The 25,409-nt window shown below is 39.8% G+C and overlaps 1 protein-coding gene across 1 annotated transcript in view; it reads left to right on the top strand.

The window, feature by feature from the left end:
- Positions 1 to 25,409, top strand: part of LOC104037197 (protein mono-ADP-ribosyltransferase PARP4) — a 44,927-nt gene that overhangs the window by 3,856 nt on the left and 15,662 nt on the right. Inside the window, 17 exon segments of the mRNA XM_075715561.1 lie at positions 762 to 885; positions 1,958 to 2,036; positions 3,554 to 3,665; positions 4,441 to 4,483; positions 4,485 to 4,584; positions 4,847 to 4,984; positions 7,001 to 7,174; positions 10,486 to 10,643; positions 13,626 to 13,763; positions 15,052 to 15,150; positions 15,373 to 15,550; positions 16,303 to 16,465; positions 16,996 to 17,120; positions 18,844 to 18,975; positions 19,200 to 19,286; positions 20,274 to 20,438; positions 24,868 to 24,914. Of these exon segments, the coding sequence (XP_075571676.1) occupies positions 762 to 885; positions 1,958 to 2,036; positions 3,554 to 3,665; positions 4,441 to 4,483; positions 4,485 to 4,584; positions 4,847 to 4,984; positions 7,001 to 7,174; positions 10,486 to 10,643; positions 13,626 to 13,763; positions 15,052 to 15,150; positions 15,373 to 15,550; positions 16,303 to 16,465; positions 16,996 to 17,120; positions 18,844 to 18,975; positions 19,200 to 19,286; positions 20,274 to 20,438; positions 24,868 to 24,914 (2,062 nt within the window).

The following is a 25,409-nucleotide window of genomic DNA, read 5'->3' as shown; positions in this document are numbered from 1 at the left end:
TTAACTTTTGCATCTCCTGCATTTTGCTGGGTGCTAGTCTTTCCTTTAAGTATTTTCAAAAGTAGTTACTTGTGACATAACACATTTTATTTTATGAGCATTTTCATGTCATGAATCAGTACAATTTTCAGAACTAGATATAAGAATGAGAATCAGGACCCCTGCGTTTGTATGTTTGCTGTGTTGTTGAATCTGTTAGACAAATCTGATTTTGTACAGCAGAGGCCGTGGGCATGCGTGGCTGAAGCTGGGTAGATCCATTCAGTAGTAATCCTAAATAGTTTTAAGCTAAAAGTAAAACTGCATTCATGCACTGTATCTTTACAACTTTTTAAAAAAAAAAAAAAAAGGCAGACCAATCAACAACCCCCAAAACCAACATGAGCCATGGAGGAATAGTTCTCAGGCTCTGTGGTCAAGTGGCACAGCGTAGCTCTCAGCTATGTGTCATGCCATGATTCTTTTTCCCCTTCCTGTCACAGAAGTCAGGGTGGCGACGTGCCTGGAGGGAATAAGCACTGGCATAGCCCACGGAGGTACTTACTGTAGCAGTGAGGCAGTTGGAGCAGTTGCTCTTCACTTGACTCTGTATCCTGCAAGTTATACGGCTGAATAAAATGTGACCTTAGAAGCTCTTAACTTGTTTCAACGTGTAAAATATTTATGAATATTAAACAGTAGTATTGTTTTTATTAACTATTCATAAGTTAAATTAGGGAAACCAGATTATTATACCAAGTAAATAAATGTTTTGATTGCAGATGTGGAAGACCTGTCATCTGCTAAAAATAAAAATGCCACAAAGAAAAATGAAAACAGCAATTCCAACCTTACTGTTATTGAAGACACTGAGAGAAGAATGGAACCCAAAGTGGGGACTTTTAGGTAAAATAAAATAAAATTAAAGATACATTTTAATACACCTGTTTTGATATTTCTGTAAATTGGGAAGTGGTGGGTTTTTTTTTTTTCCCAGTCTGTTTCAGTGACTTCTGGAGATGGCTCAGATAAAATTATTCTTTCTTCATTTTCTGTATTCCGTGTGTATGAATTTATAATGGCGTTTTTTGGTTTTAACCTTTGGATCTGACTGCAGAAATTGATTTTACATTTTTCCATCTCGGTGTACACTACAGTCCAGCTCCTAATACATGCAAAGCTTCTACCAACTCAGCAGGTGTTAGTACAGCTCAAGCTTTACGGTTTTCTGATTGGAGCTCTGTTTATCATCAAAATTTTTTTCTTTTCTTAGTTCACACGGGTTTTTGCAGTCCAGTCCGATTCATTGTTTTTAGAAGTGCTGAGCATCTCTTTCTCCCATGCAAATTCTTGAGAGTGCTGAAAATCGAGGTAACTGAGACTGCCCTTAGGTGATAGGGAAGCAGTATTGTTATAACTGTTCCTAATTATTGCATTAAAGGAACAAAACCAGCTCCAACACTCTTAAATTTGTTAACAAAATGCAGCTTTCACTTCCAGAGACTGCTGTTTGGTCATAGGGTAGGTATTTAGCTACTTTGTGGGAATATACTAGAAGTTGCACTTGGTCTAAAAGTCCTGATGCTGAAGGATATGACTACACATATATATCCTAATGTGAAAGTCAGGATTAAGGGCGGAATTGGCGTCAGACAGCACAGGTAGCTGACCAAGCTATTAAAAAATTAACATGTAATCAGGCAATGAAAATACATCTATTGTGTTGCTTCCGTAGTTTTTTCTAAAGAATGAAGATTGAAATCTAGTCTTCAGGTTCATGCTAGGCATTCTGACCTGTTAGTGCAGCAGCTTGTCCAGGTGGGATTTCATTTCTCAAAACTTTTGTTGTTGTTATTTTGGTGCTGAAAAATAGATTTATCTTCTTATATGAATTCTTACTTTAGTATGATGTTGCAGCCTACTACAGTATGGTATTTACTGGGCATACATGATTTTAATTACTCTGATTTCATTCCAGATTTGACAGTGAAAATGATCACAATACTCCTTTTTTCCCCCAGGATTTTGAAGTTGCAAAATACAGTGTCCTTGAAAAAGTAAGTCTTTCTGTTATTGTGAGCGAATGTAGGAGAATCAGTAGATGAATAAAAGGTTTACAGTTTTACACACATCAACAGTAATTCTTCTATGTTATAGAACATAGAATAGAATCAAAGAATCGTTTAGGTTGGAAAGACCTTTAAGATCATCAAGTCCAGCCATTAACCTAACACTACCAAGTCTACCACTAAATCAGTTAAGGGTAGAGTAATAATTTCATGTTAATGAAATTAACATGAAGTCCTCATAAGACTTGTTCTCTAGGCCCTTCACCAGCTTCATTGCCCTTCTCTGGACACGCTCCAGCACCTCAATGTCTTTCTTGTAGTGAGGGGCCCAAAACTGGACACAGTATTCCAGGTGTAGCCTCACCAGTGCTGAGTACAGGGGAACAATCACCTCCCTGCTCCTGCTGGCCACACTATTCCTGATACAAGCCAGGATGCTGTTGGCCTTCTTGGCCACCTGGGCACACTGATGGCTCATGTTCAGCCGGTTGTCTACCAACACCCCCAGGTCCTTTTTCTGCTGGGCAGCTTTCCAGCCACTCTTCCCCAAGCCTGTAGTGTTGCATGGGGTTGTTGTGACTGAACTGCAGGACCCGGCACTTGGCCTTGTTGAACCTCATATAATTAGCCTCGGCCCATCGGTCCAGCCTGTCCAGATGCCTCTGCAGGGCCTTCCTACTCTCGAGCAGATCAACACTCCCACCCAATTTGGTGTCATCTGCAAGCTTACTGAGGGCACCCTTGATCCCCTCATCCAGATCATTGATAAAGATATTAAACAGAACTGGCCCCAATACTGAGCTCTGGGGAACACCGCTTGTGACCAGTTGCCAGCTGGATTTAACTCCATTCACCACAACTCTTTGGGCTTGGCCATCCAACCAGTTTTTTACCCAGTGAAGAGTACACCTGCCTAAGCCATGAGCCGCCGGCATTCCGTAGGAGAATGCTGTGGGAGATGGTGTCAAAGGCTTTACTAAAGTCCAGGCAGATGACATCCACAGCCTTTCCATCATCCATTAGGCGGATGTACTGCAATGCAAAGAGGAGTATTGAAAAGTACTTTAATGCTTTCTGTCTTTCAGTGCAGCCTAATTCTACCCAAATAAAACTTTTCTGTTATTGCTGTAGTGTTCTCACCAAAGTGTTGCAGTAGAATAATATGTTTACTTCTGACAAGATATATGTTATCATGGCTGTTACTTGTTAAATCTAATCTAAATTTTAAACTTCTTATTAAAAATCTTTCAAAACACAAAAATTGTGGAAATGTACAGCAATCAGTACAGCGAAGCCCTGAGAGGAGCTTCTGCTTGTTACTATGATACAAGTAATGAATAATTCTGCTTCTTTTCTTAAGCAGTCATAGTATGTGGTTCTAAATGGGGTGAAAAAATAAGTAGGACAAGGGGAGGTACTTGGTGTAATAGCACGTGAATGAAACATACTTATGCAATAAATTGGGGGCTGGGGGGGGGGGGGGCTTTATTTATCTCTCCATTTAGGTTAACTCCAAGGAAAGCAAAGATTTTGTAGTTATTGAATTACAGTGTTCCCAAGAGCGTTGCCAGTTTCCGTTTTGACTGTATGCACGCTTCAGTGCATCAAATGGAACAAAGCTATGAACCACTCATTGATATTATCAGTTTGTTTCTTTATGCATGTTGAACATACCTGTTCCAGAGAGCTTCAGATGCTTTTCATTCTTACTTGCAGGCTAATCCTTAGATATAGATAATAGGAGGTCATTCTGTTAAGCTTTATCATAAAAAGTTTGATTTATAATTGGCTCCTCTACTCTGTGTGTTTGCTTAAAACTTGTTCAGAAGACCTGTTTTGGGACTTGGCAGCAACGCAGCGTGGTCCTGGGTGCACCTGCCTCATACTGACATATATTTTCCGGGCAATATCTAAACTGTATAATGACATGTTTACATGCTGAAATGCTATAGTGAGTGATATTCTGGACATACTATTGACAGACAGAAAAGCTTGTCCTGAGGGCAGCCTAAATGTATTTCTCAGCATACAAGTTATGTATGTGCTGTAGTATAGCACTTTCAGTCTGTGTCATGATAACATTAGATTCAAGTCAAAGGAACTGTATTGGGGATGAATTTTGAATAGTTCAATTGATAGAACAAGTTATTCTAGCACACACTTAGGTGAACCTATCTTGTCGCTGTGGGTTTTGTATATGGAGCCCTGCGCTTGTTGTTCATGTGTCATGAACCATCATGAACCCTCATGAATGCACTGCCTTGCTGGAAGCCCATTAAATCACAACCCAGAAGTTAAGTGTGGATTGTCAGCTGTTAAAGCAGTGTCTAGTAAAATTGATTCTTTAAGTCTCTATATAGTTTCTTTGACTAACTTTACTCTTTCAATTTACAGAATAATAAACAATTCGTAACTAATACTGCTGAAGAAATAAAAGTATGAAACTTTTATTACAGACTTGAAGGGCCAGGATTTCCTGCTCAGAGAAATTTTTCCACCAGAAGCAGAATCTTCAGCTTCTACAAAATTGCAAAAGGTTTGTACAACTTGCATGTTCACACTTTTCTGTCCTTAATGATTTGTTTTAGTTTCCAGTTTTCTGAATGTGGTAAACATGGTCTAGATTACAGTGATACAGCCATAGGTTAAGGGGAACTGTTTATATGTAAATGTTTTGAAATTATTTTCAAACACTGTATTGTTTATGGGAATGGGAGAGTTTAATTATCTGTGTAAGAACTTAACTGCTGTTACTTGCATCTTTGTCTTTTCACTGAATTGTGTTTATTTTACTACAGTTACTTCTAGAAGAAGCCATCCATTCAAGTGCTGTATGTTAGGAAGTTAGTGATTTTGTGGAATTGATCTGGGCAGAAGCCATTGGCCACCTGGGTAGTTTACTATTTGAATCAGTAAACAACATAAGCCTAAACGATGTAAGTTAATTCTTGTTACTCTGTGAGGATGAATATGCAAATGCTGTCAGAAGTAATTTTTTCCCAGTAAACACATATGTTGTGTTTCAGATTGGGATTGGCAATTACACTTCTGATACTCCTGCACTTCAGCAAATCTGTGCTTCAGAAATTTTTATCTCAAATTTTGCTTTAGCATCATGACACTAAAAACATGCTGTACTTCCTAGAGCAGATTGCCATCTTTTCCATTTTATAGCAATTTACACAGTTCTTATGAGAGGATCCCTTCCCTGAGGTTAAGTCAAGTCACAGAAGAAGACAGTCATAGAAGGCAGTGTTTTCTGCCAGTATGTTTCAACCATACTTCAGTCAGCCATTCTCTTGTAATGGAAAAATAGTTTTAATTGTAGTCCCTGTCTGCATTATCAGATGACACATGTAATTAACATGCAGCTACTCTTGAAGGCCTTTGGATATTACAGCTATTATTAAGAGTAACTGCCTGTCCACCCCTTTGTTAGGTCTATGGCTCATTTAATCCCACTTTCCCACATACCTCAATTCTTTTGCTTTGCTCCCTAGACATTTAAGAGGATAATGTTTATTCATGTAATTTAAGTTCATATAACTTAACAAAAAGCTAGAAAAATTACTGTTTAAGATGAGAGTTTTGTTCACCTCTGTTATCACTGAAGGCAAAATTACCTGAAGATTATGTTGGTTTTAAATTGGAAGAGCTTTGCCGGTAAAAGGTCCCCAATTCTGGAATGACTTTGCCCTAATCTTACTACATGAAACTCACTTTTTATGCTCTTCAATTGACATATGGTAGAAGAATATTCCTTTCACTTTTTGATGTGGAAATAATACACGTTTATGTAGGTTCTGGTGAGTAAGTAGTACATTAGTAATATTGTATATGTGTACTCAGAGACAGTAGCAAGTGCATTGCATTAATCAGCAAAGGCATAAGGAATGCTGTTTGTGGTAAATGCTTTTTATGAGGTGCAATTGTTTGGATATTAAGATTCCTAACATATTTCAGGTAGGTGAAATTTGATAAATATTTGATAAAGAATGTTCAGTCATTGGTAGTGCTGAACCATAGACCTAAAAGATTCTGTATCTCAATGCATCAATCTGTAAGAATATGATAAAACTGTTTTCACTAATTCTTCCTACTTATAATTAATTTGCAAGAGAAATAGCATTTGTATTGAAAGAAAAAAAAACCTCTGGATTTTTGAAGCACAATAATTAAGAAGTGGGTTGCTGTTCAGTTAGATTAACCCTCCATTTTTTTCCCCAAAATTTGTGGAACAGAGACCACTCTTGGATCAATATTGAACTGCAGTAAGGCATTGCTATGCAGCCTCTAATGTCAACATTTTACTAGCTGTTGCCTGTGGTTCATGTAAATTAAAAAGCATTTTGCCTTTTTCCTCCTGCCTTGAGAAGACAAAATAACATAGAGTATTCCATGACAATTTTCTGATTGAGAAGGAATATACAGATACAAGCAAATCTATATCCTGTCTGTCTGGACAAACTGTCTAAAATCATTATTTTCATTTCATCTGTAGGTGGCACTTTATAAATAGGATTTCTACTCTGCTTTATGTATTTTAGGACAAACTAGTACACTTAGATATTTAATAAGAAATTTGTTATCCTCTACTTTCTATTATTTCATCAATGAATTAAAGGTGACAATGTGAATTGACAAGATGTTAAGGAACATTATCTTTCAATCAGATTCATATTCTGTTTTATTTCAGGGAGGTTATTTTACAGTCTCTTAGCTCTGCTTGAGGTACTTTGCAAGTAGCCCAGTATAAGGGCAGAATAATATCTAACTTTTAAATACTGTTTTCCTATCCTAGCTGCAATAAAATACTTTGTGGATATTGTACTAACCAGAGTTAAAGTTTTATTTCAGTGTGGAATTAAATTATCCATTTTCAGTATTTATTGCTTTGTGCTCTTTCTGCAGTTTTGTGATAGTTTTCAGTTTAATAATCTCTTCTTTTAAAGGTGAGCAAAGCAGAAGGTATTTTACTCCAAGTAAAGAATGCACTGGATGAGGGAGCTGGTGAGGTGGCACTGCAAGAGATGATGATGGAATTCTATCGAGTTATACGTCACAAAACTGAAATAGACTGTAAAGTTTCCAAAAAGGTTTTATCTAGAAAACAGGACCCGTGTCAGGTAACTTTTCCAAATTGCTAGTAAGCCCTGATGTGCACTGTGCTACAGCAGTTTTGAACATGCTTACTGCATGAATTGACAGGATACTTTGCACAGCTAGTCACAGGCTGCCAGTTTAAAAAAATAGATTGGAATCTTATGAATAGAGTAACACTTGACCAACCTGATCTCCTTTTATGACCTGGTGACCCTCCTGGTAGATGATGGAAAGGCTGTGGATGTCATTTACCTGGACTTTAGCAAAGCTTTTGACACCATCTCCCATAATATTCTCCTTGGGAAGCTGGCAAGTCACGGCTTGGACGGGCGTAGTCTTCGCTGGGTAAAAAACTGTCTGGGTGGCCGAGCCCAAAGAGTTGTCGTAAATGGAGTTAAGTCCAGTTGGCAGCCGGTCACGAGTGGTGTTCCCCAGAGCTCAGTATTGGGGCCAGCCTTGTTTAATATCTTTATTGATGATCTAGATGAGGGGATTGAGTGCACCCTCAGTAAGTTTGCAGATGACACCAAGTTGGGTGGGAGTGTTGATCTGCTGGAGGGTAGGATGGCCCTGCAGAGGGACCTGGACAGGCTGGACCGATGGGCCGAGGCCAGCTGTATGAGGTTCAACAAGGCCAAGTGCCGGGTCCTGCACTTTGGTCACAACAACCCCATGCAGCGCTACAGGCTTGGGGAAGATTGGCTGGAAAGCTGCCTGGCTGAAAAGGACCTGGGGGTGCTGGTAGACAGCCGGTTGAACATGAGCCAGCAGTGTGCCCAGGTGGCCAAGAAGGCCAACAGCATCCTGGCTTGTATCAGGAATAGTGTGGCCAGCAAGGAGCAGGGAGGTGATTGTTCCCCTGTACTCGGCACTGGTGAGGCCGCACCTGGAATACTGTGTCCATTTTTGGGCCCCTCAATACAAGAAAGACATTGAGGTGCTGGAGCGTGTTCAGAGAAGGGCAACAAAGCTGGTGAAGGGTGTGGAGCACAGGCCTTATGAGGAGTGGCTGAGGGAACTGGGGTTGTTTAGCCTAGAGAAGAGGAGGCTGAGGGGAGACTTTATCGCTCTCTACAACTACCTGAAAGGAGGTTGTAGTGAGGTGGGTGTTGGCCTCTTCTCCCATGTAGTTAGCGATAGGATGAGAGGAAATGGGCTCAAGCTGCACCAGGGGAGGTTTAGGTTGGAAATTAGGAAAAATTTCTTCACGGAAAGGGTAGTCAAGCATTGGAACAGGCTGCTCAGAGAGGTGGTGGAAGTCACCATCCCTGGAAGCGTTCAAAAAACGGGTAGATGTGGCACTTTGGGACATGGTTTATTCTAGTCTACCCTTGATTGGTTTAGTGTAGACTTGGTAGTGTAGGTTAATGGTTGGACTGGATGATCTTAAAGGTCTTTTCCAACCTAAACGATTCTATGATTCTATGATTCAAATTCAGTGTTTTGAACAGGAAGACCAATTGCTGTCTAGATGGTGGCAGGAGTTTCCATTGCAATCGTTGTTGTGATGGCATCTTCAGCTGGATCAAATGAGAATCACAGAACTGTTGTTATCATCCAGCTGACCCTAGCAACTACTCCAGCATAATCAGTTTCTGTTGATTATCTTAAGCTATATACAAAATATATCTAAGCTATTTTAACTATATGAAAAGACTGTTCTGTGTACCCTTTCCTTTCCTGCATATGCAGGAACAGTATCTAGAGACCATTTACCCATCTGTCTACAGCTTGGTCTGTTCCTACTTCCACAGCACAAACTGCTTGGGGGATTTCCCTGGACTGCCTGCATTGTTAGTGCAAGAAGTTAGTCAGCACATCTAAACAGATAACATCTTTCAGTTGGTCTAAGCACAGCTGGCCTGCCTAGGGAAATCTCCAAGGATTTGGAGACAGCTCCCCCTCAGCTCCTGTGTTACTTAGTTTCTTCATTTTTAAGCTGGCTAGGAGTTCAGTCAATTGGGAGTTCCACTACTCTGCTGTAAGTCAGTCCATTGTCTCATCTTTGCGAAAACTAGCTGGGAAATTCTAAGCCTGCCGGGGGTTTGCTGACGAGTTGCTGAGTGTGCACACAGCTACAGCCCAGGTGCCCAGCAGCAAGGGCTGGCTGCTCCATAAGGGCAGGTGGACAGGGCTGGGGGTGAAAGTGAGCAAGGCCGGGGCAGTTACACCACTGGCAGTGGCTCTAGTCCCGCGGTACCCAAATAGGAAGAGCAGAGCAGGTGACAGTGGTGATAGTAGCCAGGGTCAGTCTAGATTGCCTCCTCATTATGGCTTGTCTGGCAGGTCCAAGGTCAAACCAAGAACTCAAGTCCACATGATCTGGGTCAGAACCAGGGAGGTGGGAAGCTGGATGCAGGCATATTGGCAACACGGCTCAGCCAGGAGACCAAGGGCAAGAGCCTAAGCTCAAAGGCATCTCTTGAGCAAAGCGGGGGGCAGCAATCTGCTGAGTTTTCTCACAGCTCTCTTTCAAGGCTCCACAGCTGCACTGTCAAAGCTGGCCCTAAGCCCAAGCAGCCAGGCCCTCTGGAGAGGCAAGGGGCAGAGCTCTGACAGCTACATCACTCTTGCAACTATAGAGCAAACTCAAATTTCCTCCTTGTCTTGTGATTATAATGTAAATTCCATAGATTCTGCCAGAGATACCTCTTTCTTTTGGCAAAGGATATCCAGAAGTCAGTCTTCTGTAAGTTACAAAATATAAAGGGGGAGAGGTAAAGGGAAGGAGGCTCCTTATTGTTCTAAAAGAACAAATGTTAATAGTGCCTTTAACCTTGGAAATCTTTTGATAATTAATACCTTTTGACATTTCTGATATAAAAAAATTACTGTATCTCATAAAGCTTTCCCATGGCTTAGTGAAGTGTAGCATTACCATCTTTTCAAAGCTAGATGTCCTTCTTTCTCCTGATCTGAGAAAATTATATGGGTACCTTGTGCTACTGCCCTAGCTGTATGGTGGCCTCGGGGACAAAATGACAGATTCTAATAAGTAAGAATTGCCTCATAAGCAAAATCAAAATGGTAACCAAGCACAAATACTGTTTTGTGGAGCTGTTATGAGCAGGCTCCATCTAAAGCTTGATTTGGAGTTGTACAGTAGCAGTTTAACGCTATTTTTCATATACCTTGTTCTTCTGAATTGTTTTCATGGGATTCTATCTACAGCTGTTTGCTCTTGTTCCAAACTGTGTCTAACAAGTGGAAATGTTCTTTTGAGTATTTCATTTCATTGTTACTATGCTGTAACTTTATGTAATTCAGTCTGGTTTGCATGTTTCCTTAATTAAAATGTAACAAGTATTCATAAATTTCTGTCTGTATTTTCTAGCTAATCAGAGACACGCTTAATATACGTGAAACAAATATGTCATGCCCAAACCCATCGTCTTTGGCCAAATACTGGGCTCTGAGGTGCAAGGTTGAAGCTGTGGACTCAAGTTATGGATTTCTCAGTGTTGAACAACAAGTGTTAAAAAACAATTACAAGTGAGTGTTTAATAGTTATACAATGATTCCAGTAAAATTCAAGGTATAGTGCACAAAATACCTCTAAAGAGGACTGAATTTTGCTGAGTAAGCAAGTAATTTTTTTCTTATAGAATCATAGAATCGTTTAGGTTGGAAAAGACCTTTAAGATCATCCAGTCCAACCATTAACCTACACTACCAAGTCTACACTAAACCAATCAAGGGTAGACTAGAATAAACCATGTCCCAAAGTGCCACATCTACCCGTTTTTTGAACACTTCCAGGGATGGTGACTCCACCACCTCTCTGAGCAGCCTGTTCCAATACTTGACTACCCTTTCCGTGAAGAAATTTCTCCTAATTTCCAACCTAAACCTCCCCTGGCGCAGCTTGAGCCCATTTCCTCTCGTCCTATCGCTAACTACATGGGAGAAGAGGCCAACACCCACCTCACTACAACCTCCTTTCAGGTAGTTGTAGAGAGCGATAAGGTCTCCCCTCAGCCTCCTCTTCTCCAGAATAAACAACCCCAGTTCCCTCAGCCGCTCCTCATAAGGCCTGTGCTCCAGACCCTTCACCAGCTTCGTTGCCCTTCTCTGGACACGCTCCAGCACCTCAATGTCTTTCTTGTATTGAGGGGCCCAAAACTGGACACAGTATTCCAGGTGCGGCCTCACCAGTGCTGAGTACAGGGGGACAATCACCTCCCTGCTCCCGCTGGCCACACTATTCCTGACACAGGCCAGGATGCTGTTGGCCTTCTTGGCCACCTGGGCACACTGCTGGCTCATGTTCAGCCAGCTGTCTAGTGTGAATAAACTTGATGGGGATGGGAGGGAATACCTGGTCACCTTTTGATTATGTACAGAACTTGCCACCCCTTTCTAGATAGCTTTCAGTTGTGTGAAAAAGACATGTTTCTGGGAAGTTACTCTGCAGATCTGCCTATAATTCTATTTAATGTTCTTGACATTGGCTTCTAACTGGGCACCCTGTCTCTTTGATTAATAAAATTTAAAAATGGGTAAATGTGAAGAAATTAAAAGAGAAGATGGTTCTAGAAGTGGAATAGTCAATGGTTAGATCATTAATACAGGGAATAATGAAGTGGGCTTCAATTATACATACATAGTCACTCCAAGTTTGTTTTTACTGAGTAAATATGCTGTTAAGCAGCTAAGGTCTAAACCTACATAGCAACTACTGGTTACTAAGTGGTTATACCCAACTATATATTGCTTAAGTATGGAAGGAGCACTGTGCTTGGAACACACAAACTTCTCTTTGTCTTCAGCAAAGTTCAGTAGCTGACCTTCACTTGACATTTTGTCTAAATTTTTAAGTCATTTAAAGTTAATAGAACAATAGTTTACGTGACTCGGTTCCACCTTAGAGTTCTTTGTGACAGAAACAATTGAGTAAAGTTTTGGGAGATTTGCCGTTACCTGAACCCACAGCACTGCTCTTTGTAGATAGCAGTTATCTATGTTAGGGCCTATATTAATGAACTAATTTAATTATTTAAATTATATTTATTATAAGGACAGGATTTTCCTGCAAAACTTTGACTCTACTCTTATACAATAGGTAAGCATAATGACATTGCAAGAATCAGTGCATATTTATTCCCTTTCAGTCTCTCCATTTGTAATCTTAGTTTTTAATCTAAAAACAGTTTAAAAAAACTTCAGCTGCAGTAGAAGCATGCTGAAGGATCAGGGTTCAAGTAAGGTTCTTTAAAAATGAACAAACAAAACCCTTCATATAAAAAAGTTCATATAACAGCTTCATAAATTAGGTCATAACATATCTCTAATCCTCAACAAAAGAAACCACACAGTTTGAGTAAAGTGTTCAAAATTACAGAAGAGGCTAGGTCCTATTTACTGATACTATTTTAGCATTTGGGAATTCAAAACTTGACTGAAGCTTATTGAATCTTGAAAGCATAAAGGTTTGATTTGTAAATGGGGCTTTATGCTTTTACTTTCCAGGTACTACCTACTTTCAGTATCTAAATCTAAAATTGTGATCCTTAAGTCCTCTTCTCAGTTACTTTGTAAATCCAAAGGTTCCTCACTGCATGAGAGTTAGGAATCCTAGAATCCTAAAATTATCTTCTGGGTATTTCATAGGGTATCACTGTCTTTACACCGTTAGCAACTCAGTCCTTAGTCCGGAGTCTGTCATCTGAGGAAGTATATTCCGAGCATGTGTACACAGCAGACTGCTTAAGTAGAAGGAAGGTGGTAGGCACACTGTTCTCCACTCAGACCTTTACACAACAGCAAAATAGAGCATTCAGCTGGCAAGTATAAAGGTAAGAAGAGGTAAAGAGAGAATCTGAATCTTTTGTTTTGTGTAATCACAAGAAGGAAAGGACAAGAATCTTGGTGACAGCTCTGTCCTGTAACTACTATATGTAAAATGCGTAAGTCTTGCTGGAGGTGGGATTGCAACCTGTTTTTCTCCTCTCAAGTGTATTTCTTTATTGTGAAGTCTTTCTTAATTGGGAGTTACTACCTCCAGATAGCCTGAACTGTGATGCTAAGATATTTGTAGTTCATCCAAGACAATGAGGTTTCTGAGTATTCTCAGTAAAAGAATTTTTAGTACAAGATAAATTTGCTGGCAATAATTTATATACTTACAGACTCTGAGCTGCATAGAGTTATATGGGGTTTTGTATGTCACATCTTTGAATTTATATCCCAAAATGTCAAATAAGATAATTTCACATGACTTTAAGCATGAAAACACATTTTCAATTTCTCCCTAAAAGTCTAAATAGGTCTTGAACTTAGTCATTAAGTTTCTAATATCTCTGTTGGTTGTTCTCTTATGCTATTTTTTCTTTAATAAATGCCACCCAAATTGCTAACATAAAAAAATATTGAACATTACTTTGAGATTTGAATAAGACTTTGTCTTTTAGCAGTATATTGATCTTAAATCCACTAAGTCATGACATCTCAAACATCATTTCAAATTTCTTGCAGTGACTGTCGAGTGAGAATTTTACAAGTGTATAGGGTTGGCAGAATAACTGAAACTGCAGAATTTCTGAGCAGTCTTGTAAACATTAGATCCTTATTCCATGCATCATCTGTGCGCAACTTCATGGGAATTCTTTCCAGGTGGAAATTTACATTCCCTTTTTTGTGACATTGAATCAGGCTTAATTATATTCTTAAATATATTTTGACTTTTTTTTTTTTAATGAAGCTCTTTTGCATTATGTTTAACCTAATTTTTACTGTTAACATTTATAGGAACATCATATACTTCTACAGACCTCTGGAAGGGAAATCAGTCTTTTGTAATGATAAGTTTAATTACTCTCCGGGTAGATTAGACTTAAGATGCAGCTATTTGGATATGACAGTGAGGAGTGTGGTTTAAGTCCAGATGAAAGATGACAAAATGGAGAAAGTAGGAGAATAACAGCTGAGTGGAAAATTTACTGGTTTAGGAAAGAATTGCATTGATGATGTCTTCCTTCCACTTCTATACATTATTTCCCCATGACTACTTTATCTGGCATATTTTTAGATTATCCTAATTTCCTGGAATAACAGAATATCTAGTTCTATGACTGAATACCATAGATTCACTCAGGCATGGTAATAATGCTAAAATAATATAACCTCTAGTAGTCTGACGTATTTAAATCCTCATTGTAGCATGTATGCAATGAATACCACCCACTGAAAATTTAAGGATATTTTAAAAAAACATATCTGATACATAACACCATCAGAATTAAAATACCTCAGAAGTCATACTAGCATTCTGTTTCCCTCACACTGCAGATTTTAATTCTAAGTTACACAAGTGTTGAACTCATTTAAATATTGTGTCTTTTGACATTCTTTATATATAAAATGTTTTCTGTGGGCATCAACTGGTAGTATATCAGATGTCTCATAAACAGTCTAAGGATGGTATCTCTACACTTAATAGGTTTGCAAATCAAACATTGGAAAAGTTTCCAAGTATCAATTCCCCAGCATTCTACCTTTAAAACTCATACTTTCTTTTTCTTAGATACAAAAATTTCATACAGTTTTTTGAAATTGAATGCAGCACAGTTGCTAGAAATGTAGAACTACTCATCTAATAACCGAAAAATTATTTTGAATGTTTGGCAATGAATCTGGAAAATGCATTGTTTTTCTGCTAAATGAAGAAAAGCTAACAGTCTTTATTGCTTATGTAATCAGTGTCTTGGTAATTAATACGACTTTGGGATTTATCTTTTTTATGAATAAACTTTATTTTCCTCGAGTGTCTATGGATGGTTTCTGTAAAGGGTATTTTGTTTTAATACTCTGTGGTTCGTAATTGCACAATGTGTATTAGCCCACATGCTATATGCAAAAGTATATTGTACTTCATTCATTGTGTGACCTTCTTTTTCTCCAGAGGACTCCTAATGCCAAAAGCGGTTGTTGAAGATCGTGGCCTGGAAAGAACTGACATTGGGAATTTGGGCAGTGGCATTTACTTCAGTGATTCTGTTAGGTCTGAATAATGACAATATCTCTTTACTTTATCCTCTGTGTATTCTGTTTACTTTTCAAATTAAGTAGATATCATGCTTAATACTTTTAAGGTAATTTAATTATAAAGTTTATTCCTGTCCATCTGTTCAGAAGTACTTGTGTATCCTTAAACTCCTATGATGTTTACATTAATATAAATTTTAATAAAATGTGTATTATCTTTCTTCACATATAACACCAGTATTCAGTATTCTTCACCCAGTGAAATGGATGGAACCCGGCTCCTGGCAGTTTGTGATGTGGCACTTGGATACTGCTTAGCTTTGTATGAACAAGATTGTTTGTTGAATAATGCACCATCAGGTTATGACAGTGTGCATGGAGTCTGTAAAACAGCAGGCTTCTCTTCAGACTTTGAGGTACTGATCCTGCAGTGTTGGGCACTTGAAAAGGCACCAAATTTTTGATTTCTTATACCACTGATAGATAACAGAATGAATGTAACCTGCATTTCAGCTCAGAGACTAAATCACTAGACAGTAGTGCGTAAAATCACTTTTGTCTGTCTTGCAGCCTGTAAAGTGCACATAAAACTTCTAAGCCTCTAAATTGCTACTTGTAAAGAAATCTTGCAAGAAAACAATACTTAAAAGAAAGATGTAAATATCATATTTTCACTTTATTATAACTGAATAGTCATATAAATATCTGGTCTGTGATATTGGTATTTCGAAGCGATATTCTACTTTGTATGGAATAAGAAATCACTACTATGGAAGGTTCATTGTTTTGCAAATGAATCCAGCTGATAAAAATCGCTGTCCTTATGGGTTGGTACTTAAGGCAGGGATGATAACTATAGCGGCACGCTAACAGATATCTAGATATCCACCAGTTCTGTACTTTTTTTGTTCTTAGTTATTTTGAGGAATGATTGTGCTTTATGGAGAAGAGGAAATATAACGAGTGTGGAGAATACAAAGTAAGATAAGAGATGCAAGTGGTAGTGATACAGAGAGATTAGGGGAGAGAAAATAAAAGCTGTCAGATTCTTACTGTTTTTCAGAAATGACGTGTCATTTAGGTTCACCTCTTGATTAATTTGCATTGGTTTAGGTATTATCTACAGCTTTGTTTTTATTGTAAAATACCTTTTTTTTGTTTCTTCCAGGATGATGTATTTGTTGTGTATAAAACCTGTCAGGTTAAAATTAGGTATGTTGTTAAGTTTTGCCTTGCTGAAGATCAAATAAAACGATTTCAGCCTGCAATTGGGGTGGAACAGGAGCAAGATAACAATGAGCGAGAGTCACAATGTCATTTACAGCATCAAAGTAAGAAATGTTTTCTGTTTGTATATTGACTTGCTTCCAGAGTTTCCTAAATACTTATCAGAACCCTTTTTAGAGTACTTGTATGAAGATAATATAATAAAAAGTAATTTATAGTTTATTTGCAGATGTTACCAAATTAGTCATTACTGTGTGGCATCTGTATAGCATCTGTTTGACAGATTTCCTATAGACATAATTACCAACAGCAGTTGCAACTCCTCCTGTCACAGTGTGTTTCAAGAGCAGCACAGGAAGCGCTTTTGCATAAATCATCAGATGGTCTTTAAATAATTCAAATCCAAGGTTCTAAACAAAGACCTTAAAGAACTGTCATGAGCTCATGATCCCTTAGACAGCAATACAGCTCAGCAATACGACACAAGTATTCAGAACAGAAACTGAGTGTTACTTTTGTGTTGTGAATTGCATAAACAAACATGGGCCATTGATACAAGATTAGTTTCAATCATCTTTCCTGAATGTGTATTTCAAAAAATATCTTTTTAATCTTTCATAAACTCTTTGTTTAGGCTTTGCATTACCAAATGCAAATCTTTCAAATCCTGTAAAAACTGGTCTTCAGGACAGATTGGGAAATCCTGTCCCTCTGGAAGGTATTTATATCAAGGCGAGGATAATAGGCTTTGTAGCACAGGTAGAGTATGCTATTTATTGTCCTTTTCCATAACTCAGCCCTGAAAAATTAACCTGTGCATTAAATAAAAGTGTTTTAGTCAAAATGCTATTCAGTGTTTAGTTAATTGGGGGGGGGGGGGGGGGGGGAGGAGGAAGAGGAATTCAATCTCTAAATTAAGGAAAGTCCTGAAACTGAGTGGAAACAGTTTTTATTCTTAGAGATGTATAGTCAAACAAATGCCAAAAGCTCTGTGGACAGTGAAAGGCTTGGCTTTATTTTAAGTCTGTTTTCTGCTTATGCATAATTGAGTCACCATTCTAGAGAAACTTTCTGCAGTAGCGTGCGCATTCTGTTCTCTTTGAAAGACCTTCTTGGCAATCTGTTTGCCAGCTGAATTATAAACCAGTGAGAAATAGCTGGGATGATTAAAGGTTTATGGAAATGTGTTTTGGTTTTGACTTTGGTTAGACAACCTAAATTAGCTGTAACAAGTAAAATAACAATCGGTGCAAAAGAACTTGCTGTTCTAACCTGAAAATTAGCTAGCTAGCTAGCTAAGCAGGCTAAAATAAGGGCTCACCTTGGTTTTTTAGTACATATGCCCTAAGAACACATTCTGTCAAGTCACAGGTCTTTTCCAGTCCTGGGGCATAATTCCACAATCTCCTCCCCCTTCAACTGCATCCTGCCTGAAGCAGGATCATGCTAAAGCTATGGCTTTACCGAGTTTTGTCACATGTTTGTCTCTCCACAAGAATCTGTATTCAGGAGTTTCCAGTGCCAAAGCAGCTTCATAAAAGTAAATAATGTTTTTTACATGTTGTTGCTAAAACCTTAAAAAAGCAAGCAGGGGAAAACAGGAGAGAATTGTCTGTAAATGAGTCTGTGCTTAAACTATTCTGACACTCACAACTGTTGTCTGATCAGTCTGATTCCTTTGAACGACTGTTCTCATGAGGGATTGTTGGGGGGGTTGTTTGGTTTTGGTTTTTTTGTTTTTTATCATCCTATGGAATGAATTACTATCCAGTGGCATCTGTTCTATGACCCAGTCCATCAAAGCAGAGAACAGTCTATCAGGCTGAGGTACAGAGCATAAACCAGAAATGATCAGATGGCAAAGGACAATAAGAATGGCAGCAAAGGGGAATGAGGATTTGCTAGAGTTTTGTTATGACACACGGAAGTAAACAGAAGAGCAGATGTGAGAAGAAAGTCAGATATAATCTGCCACCTCAGAGACAGAAATCCTGTCATTAGAAGATGGATACTATACATACAGAAGTAACATAGGCTTTTCCAAACATCCCTTTTAGTGTATCATAAAAATAGACCAATTTTTTATGGAGGTTTACTCTTCTTTCTTGTTTAGTCCTTACTGGCTTGAAACTATTATAGACATATTGCAGTGGTCACTTCTTGACCAGAGCTCTTGCCAGAGCTCCAGCTCTACCAGTATATCAGATAATCTTTAGAAGGTCAGGGTTTACTCCTCTTCTGGAAGAGATTTGATTAATGATTTGGAGATTAAAAGTTCTACAGCTCCTTGCATGTTTCTGGATATATCTATTTGTGAAGCACTGATGAATGTTATACCTTCATTTGCAAGGTACAAATAGAAGTTCCAGTTGTGGCATGCCTGTTGACATTTTGTGGTGCAGGGCAGTTATGCTGTTACACTTAAAGTATTGATGTTTTAAGCACATTTTAACATTACAATTATGCAAAAAATTGATTTCAGGTAGTAATGTTTCAGAGCTACACCAATCAAAACAGTAAACCAATTGAATCTAAATATGGCTTTCCTTAGGATGATAAAGCTGCTGTTTGTGGATTTGAAGCTTTTATCAATGGAAAACACGTTATTGGAGAGGTAAAACGTTATTGTACTTTGTCTTTGATGTAGCTCCCTCAATCTCAAGATCTGAAAGCACTTAATTAGTAATGAAGATGTGCAACACTGATTTTGGTTTCTCTCACGTCCTTTGTTGTTACCACCTGACTGGATTTCAAGGTGGTCATGTCATTTAAGAGACTATCGGTTAAGTTTTCTGTCTGTAGAGATGAAATGACTTATTTTGGAACACTCTTTCATAGGTTAAAGAACAGAAGCAAGCACATAGGGAATATTGGAAGGCTATCAGTCAGGGTGATGGAGCTTATTTAATGGACCAGGATGCACCAGTATGTTGTATATTGTGGTTTAGCACCTACTTGAAGCTTTTGCAGTTGTCTAACTACAGATTCTTTGCTGAATCATGTCTTTGTTGGGAAACTCCTTTTTACTGGAACTTATTTGGACCATACATTTGACCATTTTTAAAAATAACTATTGTTTCTTTAAATATGTGCTATGTGCTGTGGCTTCACTAAAACAGCTATTTCTCTTTCCGGTGGTTTCCTCTTTTTTCTTTTTTTTTTTTTTTTTTTTTTGGTAAAAGGTTGATTTATTCAGTTACTATTGGTCAGTTTTTGCCAGAAATTCAGGAATTATTGAAAGTTTGATGTTTCATATCGTAGTCCCATTTTTCCTTATACTTCACCAAGGGAAAGGCAACAAAGCTGATGAAGGGTCTGGAGCACAGGCCTTATGAGGAGAAGCTAAGGGAACTGGGGTTGTTTAGTCTGGAGAAGAGGAGGCTGAGGGGTGACCTTATCGCTCTCTACAACTACCTGAAAGGAGGTTGTAGTGAGGTGGGTGTTGGTCTCTTCTCCCAAGTAACTAGCGGTAGGACAAGAGGAAATGGGCTCAAGCTGCGCCGGAGGGGTTTAGATTGGAAATTAGGAAAAATTTCTTCACGGAAAGGGTAGTCAAGCATTGGAACAGGCTGCCCAGAGAGGTGGTGGAGTCACCATCCCTGGAAGCGTTCAAAAAACGGGTAGATGTGGCACTTTGGGACATGGTTTATTCTAGTCTACCCTTAATTGGTTTAGTGTGGACTTGGTAATGTTAGGTTAATGGTTGGACTGGATGATCTTAAAGGTCTTCTCCAACCTAAACGATTCTATGATTCTAAAACCAAATAGTAGTTTCTGTCTTAGCATTTGGTTTCAGTGTGCCTAAACACCAGTTAAATAATAATTATTGTTTTGGAAAACATAGGTTTTAATGATGTAATGATGTCATTAAAGCTGGTTTGTGGGTTTGGGGTTTGTTTCTTTATTTTTTAGGATATTTTTGTAATAAGTGTTGGAAACTTACCTCCAAATTCTACAGTTGTGATCCAAATCACCTATATCACTGAACTGAGTTTTGAGCATGGTTGTATCACCTTTCATATGCCTGCTTCTGTGTCACCATGGCAACAGGACAAAGCATTAAATGAAAACACGCAGGTTTGTTAAAATACAATCTTAAAATAGCATCTTCTTGTTTTGAAGCAAAAGTTCTGTGCCTAGGGGATTGTAGTTACACAAGAGGCTTCAAGTTTATGGTTGTTTTCATTTCTTCTCTTTTATTAGAAGATAATTGTTTGTAACCATTCTTGTCATAAAGCAATGTGAACACAAACCTAGGAATGCTGTGATGGGTTGAAAGCATCTATCTCTGAGGATGTATTTGCTCCTGCAGGACTTAGAAAGTTGACTTGAGCTGGCACATGTTAAATCTCGTATTTTGAGTTATCTGCTGTTTCTGTGCTGCTGTTCCTCTTTTGACTTGCAAAGACATTGTATTATCTCCATCGTGAAACAGCAGCTGAGTATCTGCTGAACACTCTGCTATTACCCTTCTCTGCTTCAGGGACAAGGCTGGACATCCGTTTCTTTGGATGCCCTTGTTGGCTCGTGAATTCTCCAGGTGGGATGGGAGGTCATCTCTGTGTTTAAATACTGGCAAAGAGCCAGATATGGTCCTTGTGGTCCTAGTCCCTGTGAGATTGTATAGCTGTATTGTATGTCTGACTGTTCATCATGCCTTCTGCTTCAGAGCTGTATTATACTGAGTTCTGAAGTTCACTGTGTCCTTGGGAGAGAAACATGCACACGTTCATCAGCTGCTATGATGCTCAGATTACAAAGCTATATGATTAAATGAAGTAAGGAGGGTTCCGTGCAATCCCAGCGTAGTGATATAATAAGAGAAAGGAGCTTTAGGGCGATAAAAGTGTCAGGAATGACATACATTGAAGAGGCAGATGAAATATTCTATAAGCAGCTGGGAGAAGTCTCACAATCACTAGCCCTAGTTGTTGTGGGGGACTTCAACTTACCAGCCATCAGCTGGAAATACAGTACAGCAGAGAGGAAACAGCCTAGGAGGTTCCTGGAGTGTGTGGAAGATAACTTCCTGACACAGCTGGTGAGTGAGCCAACTAGGGCAGGCACCCCACTGGACCTGTTGTTTGCAAACAGAGAAGGAGCTGTGGGTGATGTGATGGTCGGAGGCCATCTCAGGCATAACAATCACAAAATGATAGAGTTTTGGATTCTTGGAGACATAAGGACAGGGGTCAGCAGAACTGCCACCTTGGACTTCCGGAGGGCAAACTTTGGCCTGTTTAGTAGCCTAGTTGACAGAGTCCCTTGGGAGGCAGTCCTGAAGGGCAAAGGAGTCCAGGAAGGCTGGACATGCTTGAAGAAGGAAATGTTAAAGGCACAGGAGAAGGCCTTCCCCATGTGCCAAAAGATGAGCTGGTGGGGAAGAAGACCATCCTGGCTGAACAGAGAGCTTTGGCTGGAACTCAGGAAAAAGAGAGTTTATGACCTTTGGGAGAAGGGGCAGGCAACTCAGGAGAACTACAAGGATGTCCTGAGGTTATGCAGGGAGAAAATTAGAAGGGCCAAAGCCCAACTAGAACTTAATCTGGCTACTGTCATAAAAGACAATAAAAAATGTTTCTATAAATAGACTAGCAACAAAAGGAGGGCTAAGGAGAATCTCCACCCCTTATTGGACGCAGGGGGAAACATAGTGACCAAGGATGAGGAAAAGGCTGAGGTGCTTAATGCCTTCTTTGCCTCAGTCTTTAATAGTAAGACCAGCTGTTCTCCGGGTACCCAGCCCCCTGAGCTGGAAGACAGGGACAGGGAGCAGAATGAAGCCCCCATAATCCAAGGGGAAATAGTTAGTGACCTGCTACACCACTCAGACACACACAAGTCTATGGGGCCTGTTGCGTTAAGAGGTTAAAGTAATTTGGCAGATGCCCAATTCATCGTTATAAGTCCGGTCGCGTTCAGTGTACTGATCACAATTACTGATGCATAAATAACATGAGACACCTTCCGCCTAGTTGCATTCCATGAACTACCACAGCCACACTTAAAGCATCTAGTGGTGTTCAGTGAGAACTATCACAGCTAGATTAATGAATAGTGTAGTTTATTAAAGCAACAGATACACGGGTTCTTTGGATTACCAGTGATTAATTCACTGCCTGCAAAGCACGTGCAAATACCAAAAGTATGAGTAACACAGCCTGGCTACAAATGCTTTAAATGATATAAAGCGACTCTATATAGAGGTTTCTAAATTTCCTGGGGAGGCACTTGGTGTAACCAAGTGTTCGAATCTTACCCAAAGGCATCCCAATGGGGGGGAAGAGAGGCTCAGCCCACCAACTGATCCCAGAAGTCAGAGTGGTACGCGATGGTATCTTCCCTAACGTTCTCTCTCTCTTAGGCTATTTTATACTATTTTTTACTTTTCAGGTGGAGCTTGAGTGACTCTAGTCATACATACCTTTGTTATGATTGGTGTAAAATTTTCTCACTTCACTTTTAAAGGTATAAATTCGAAAAATTCAAAGCGCAAGCTCAGTGAGGAGTGGTCGTACCTTAAAGGCAGGTAGCTTTTGGCATGAAGGTGTGTTTTGGTATTATAATGATATTATAAAGAACAAAGTTTACCAAAAGGACAGCATTTTGTCAAAAACATGACAGACTGTTGGCCCAGGGTAGCAAATACGCAGCTTATCAGTTCTGTGGTACCTTCAAGTTCCCATATTATCATAGAGCCTGGCCACGGTGTCTCCACACCACTCCACCCTCCGGGCAGTTCCTCTTAGAGCCAGTACACCAAGTTCCCCTGGTGTTGCTGACATCTAAGGTTGCAGGCCTCGGAAACTTCCCGTGGAATGGATTCCTTGCATGCCAGCAGCACTCCACCCTGTAAGCTTCTTCAGTGCTGTACCTTTCCTAAAAATGTGAATGTAAGTTTAATTTCTAAATCACGTCCAGCAATTATTCCGCAGGGTCGGATGGGATCCACCCAACAGTACTGAGGGAGTTGGCAGGAGTGCTCACCAAGCCACTTTCCATCATTTATCAGCAGTCCTGGCTAACCAGGGAGGTCCCAGTTGACTGGAGGTTAGCAAATATGATGGCCATCTACAAGAAGGGCCGGAAGAAGGATCCAGGGAACTACAGGCCTGTCAGTCTGACCTCGGTGCTGGGAAAGGTTATGGAGCAGATCACCTTGAGTGCCATCACACAGCACATACAGGACAACCAGGCAATCAGGCCCAGTCAGCATGGGTTTATGAAAGGCAGGTCCTGCTCGACTAACCTGATCTCCTTCTCTGACAAGGTGACCCACTTAGTGGATGAGGGAAAGGCTGTGGATGTTGTCTACCTAGAATTCAGTAAAGCCTTTGACACCGTTTCCCACAGCATTCTCCTGGAGAAACTGGCTGCTCATGGCTTGGACGGGCGTACTCTTTGCCAGGCACAAAACTGGCTGGATGGCCAGGCCCAAAGAGTTGTGGTGAATGGAGTTAAATCCAGTTGGCAGCCGGTCACGAGCGGTGTTCCCCAGGGCTCAGTATTGGGGCCAGTTCTGTTTAATATCTTTATCAATGATCTGGATGAGGGAATCAAGTGCACCCTCAGTAAGTTTGCAGATGACACCAAATTGGGTGGGAGTGTTGATCTGCTTGAGGGTAGGAAGGCCCTGCAGAGGCATCTGGACAGGCTGGACCGATGGGCCGAGGCTAATTGTATGAGATTCAACAAGGCCAAGTGCCGGGTCCTGCAGTTCGGTCACAACAACCCCATGCAACACTACAGGCTTGGGGAAGAGTGGCTGGAAAGCTGCCCAGCAGAAAAAGGACCTGGGGGTGTTGGTAGACAGCCAGTTGAACATGAGCCAGCAGTGTGCCCAGGTGGCCAAGAAGGCCAACAGCATCCTGGCCTATGTCAGGAATAGTGTGGCCAGCAGGAGCAGGGAGGTGATTGTCCCCCTGTACTTGGCGCTGGTGAGGCCGCACCTGGAATACTGTGTTCAGTTTTGGGCCCCTCACTACAAGAAAGACATTGAGTTGTGGGAGCATGTCCAGAGAAGGGCAACAAAGCTGGTGAAGGGTCTGGAGCACAGGCCTTATGAGGAGCGGCTGAGGGAACTGGGGTTGTTTAGCCTGGAGAAGAGGAGGCTGAGGGGTGACCTTACTGCTCTCTACAACTACCTGAAAGGAGGTTGTAGTGAGGGGGGTGTCAGTCTTTTCTCACAAGTAACAAGTGATAAGACAAGAGGAAATGGCCTCAAGTTGCGTCAGGGGAGGTTTAGATTGGATATTAGGAAAGATTTCTTCACGGAAAGGGTAGTCAAGCATTGGAACAGGCTGCCCAGGGAAGTGGTTGAGTCCCCATCCCTGGAGGTGTTTAAAAGATGTGTAGATGCAGTGCTTAGGGACATGGTTTAGTGGTGGACTTGGCAGTGCTAGGTTAATGGTTAGACTTGATGATCTTAAAGGTCTTTTCCAACCTAAACGATTCTATAGTACAAATATTGCATAACTGGTGCAGGTACATTTTTTTTTCTTTGTAGGATACAATAAAAAAGGTTTGTGTTAAACAACTAAAACCACAGAAAAAGTAAGTTGCTTTCATTAATATTGTTATCTGCTTTATTTTATCAATACATTAAATGATTAAGTTAAAACATTTAAATGTAACGGTTTTCTATTTATATGGAGTATTTGATGGTAACTTGCGTTATGAAGAAAGTAGTTTAATTTTACCTTTCACTCTACTCTGTTGTTATCCTTAGATAGGTAATATCATAGGGGAATGACTTTTAATTATTACACTTCTTTCTTCACTAAATACTTCATTTTGTTTCAGAAACATTTCTGTTTTAAGGATTATATATAAATTCCCAAGTCACAAAACTTAATGAGACCATGATCTTCATTTTTTTTCAGTATCACTGCACTTAATATTTCAAGTTAGGACTCAGAATAGTCCTAAATAAGAGTATTTATTAAAATGGGCCCATGTAACAAAAATGCTGTAAGACTGACAAATGCAAAGCCACATGTAGATGAAATGATTGCAGCCCTACGCATCTACATCTTGGGAGACTATACC

Source organism: Pelecanus crispus, chromosome 1 (genome assembly GCF_030463565.1).
Source record: "Pelecanus crispus isolate bPelCri1 chromosome 1, bPelCri1.pri, whole genome shotgun sequence".
NCBI classification, from domain to species: domain Eukaryota; kingdom Metazoa; phylum Chordata; class Aves; order Pelecaniformes; family Pelecanidae; genus Pelecanus; species Pelecanus crispus.
The sequence above is the reverse complement of the archived record's forward strand: the minus strand, read 5'-3'. Positions and strand labels throughout refer to the sequence as shown.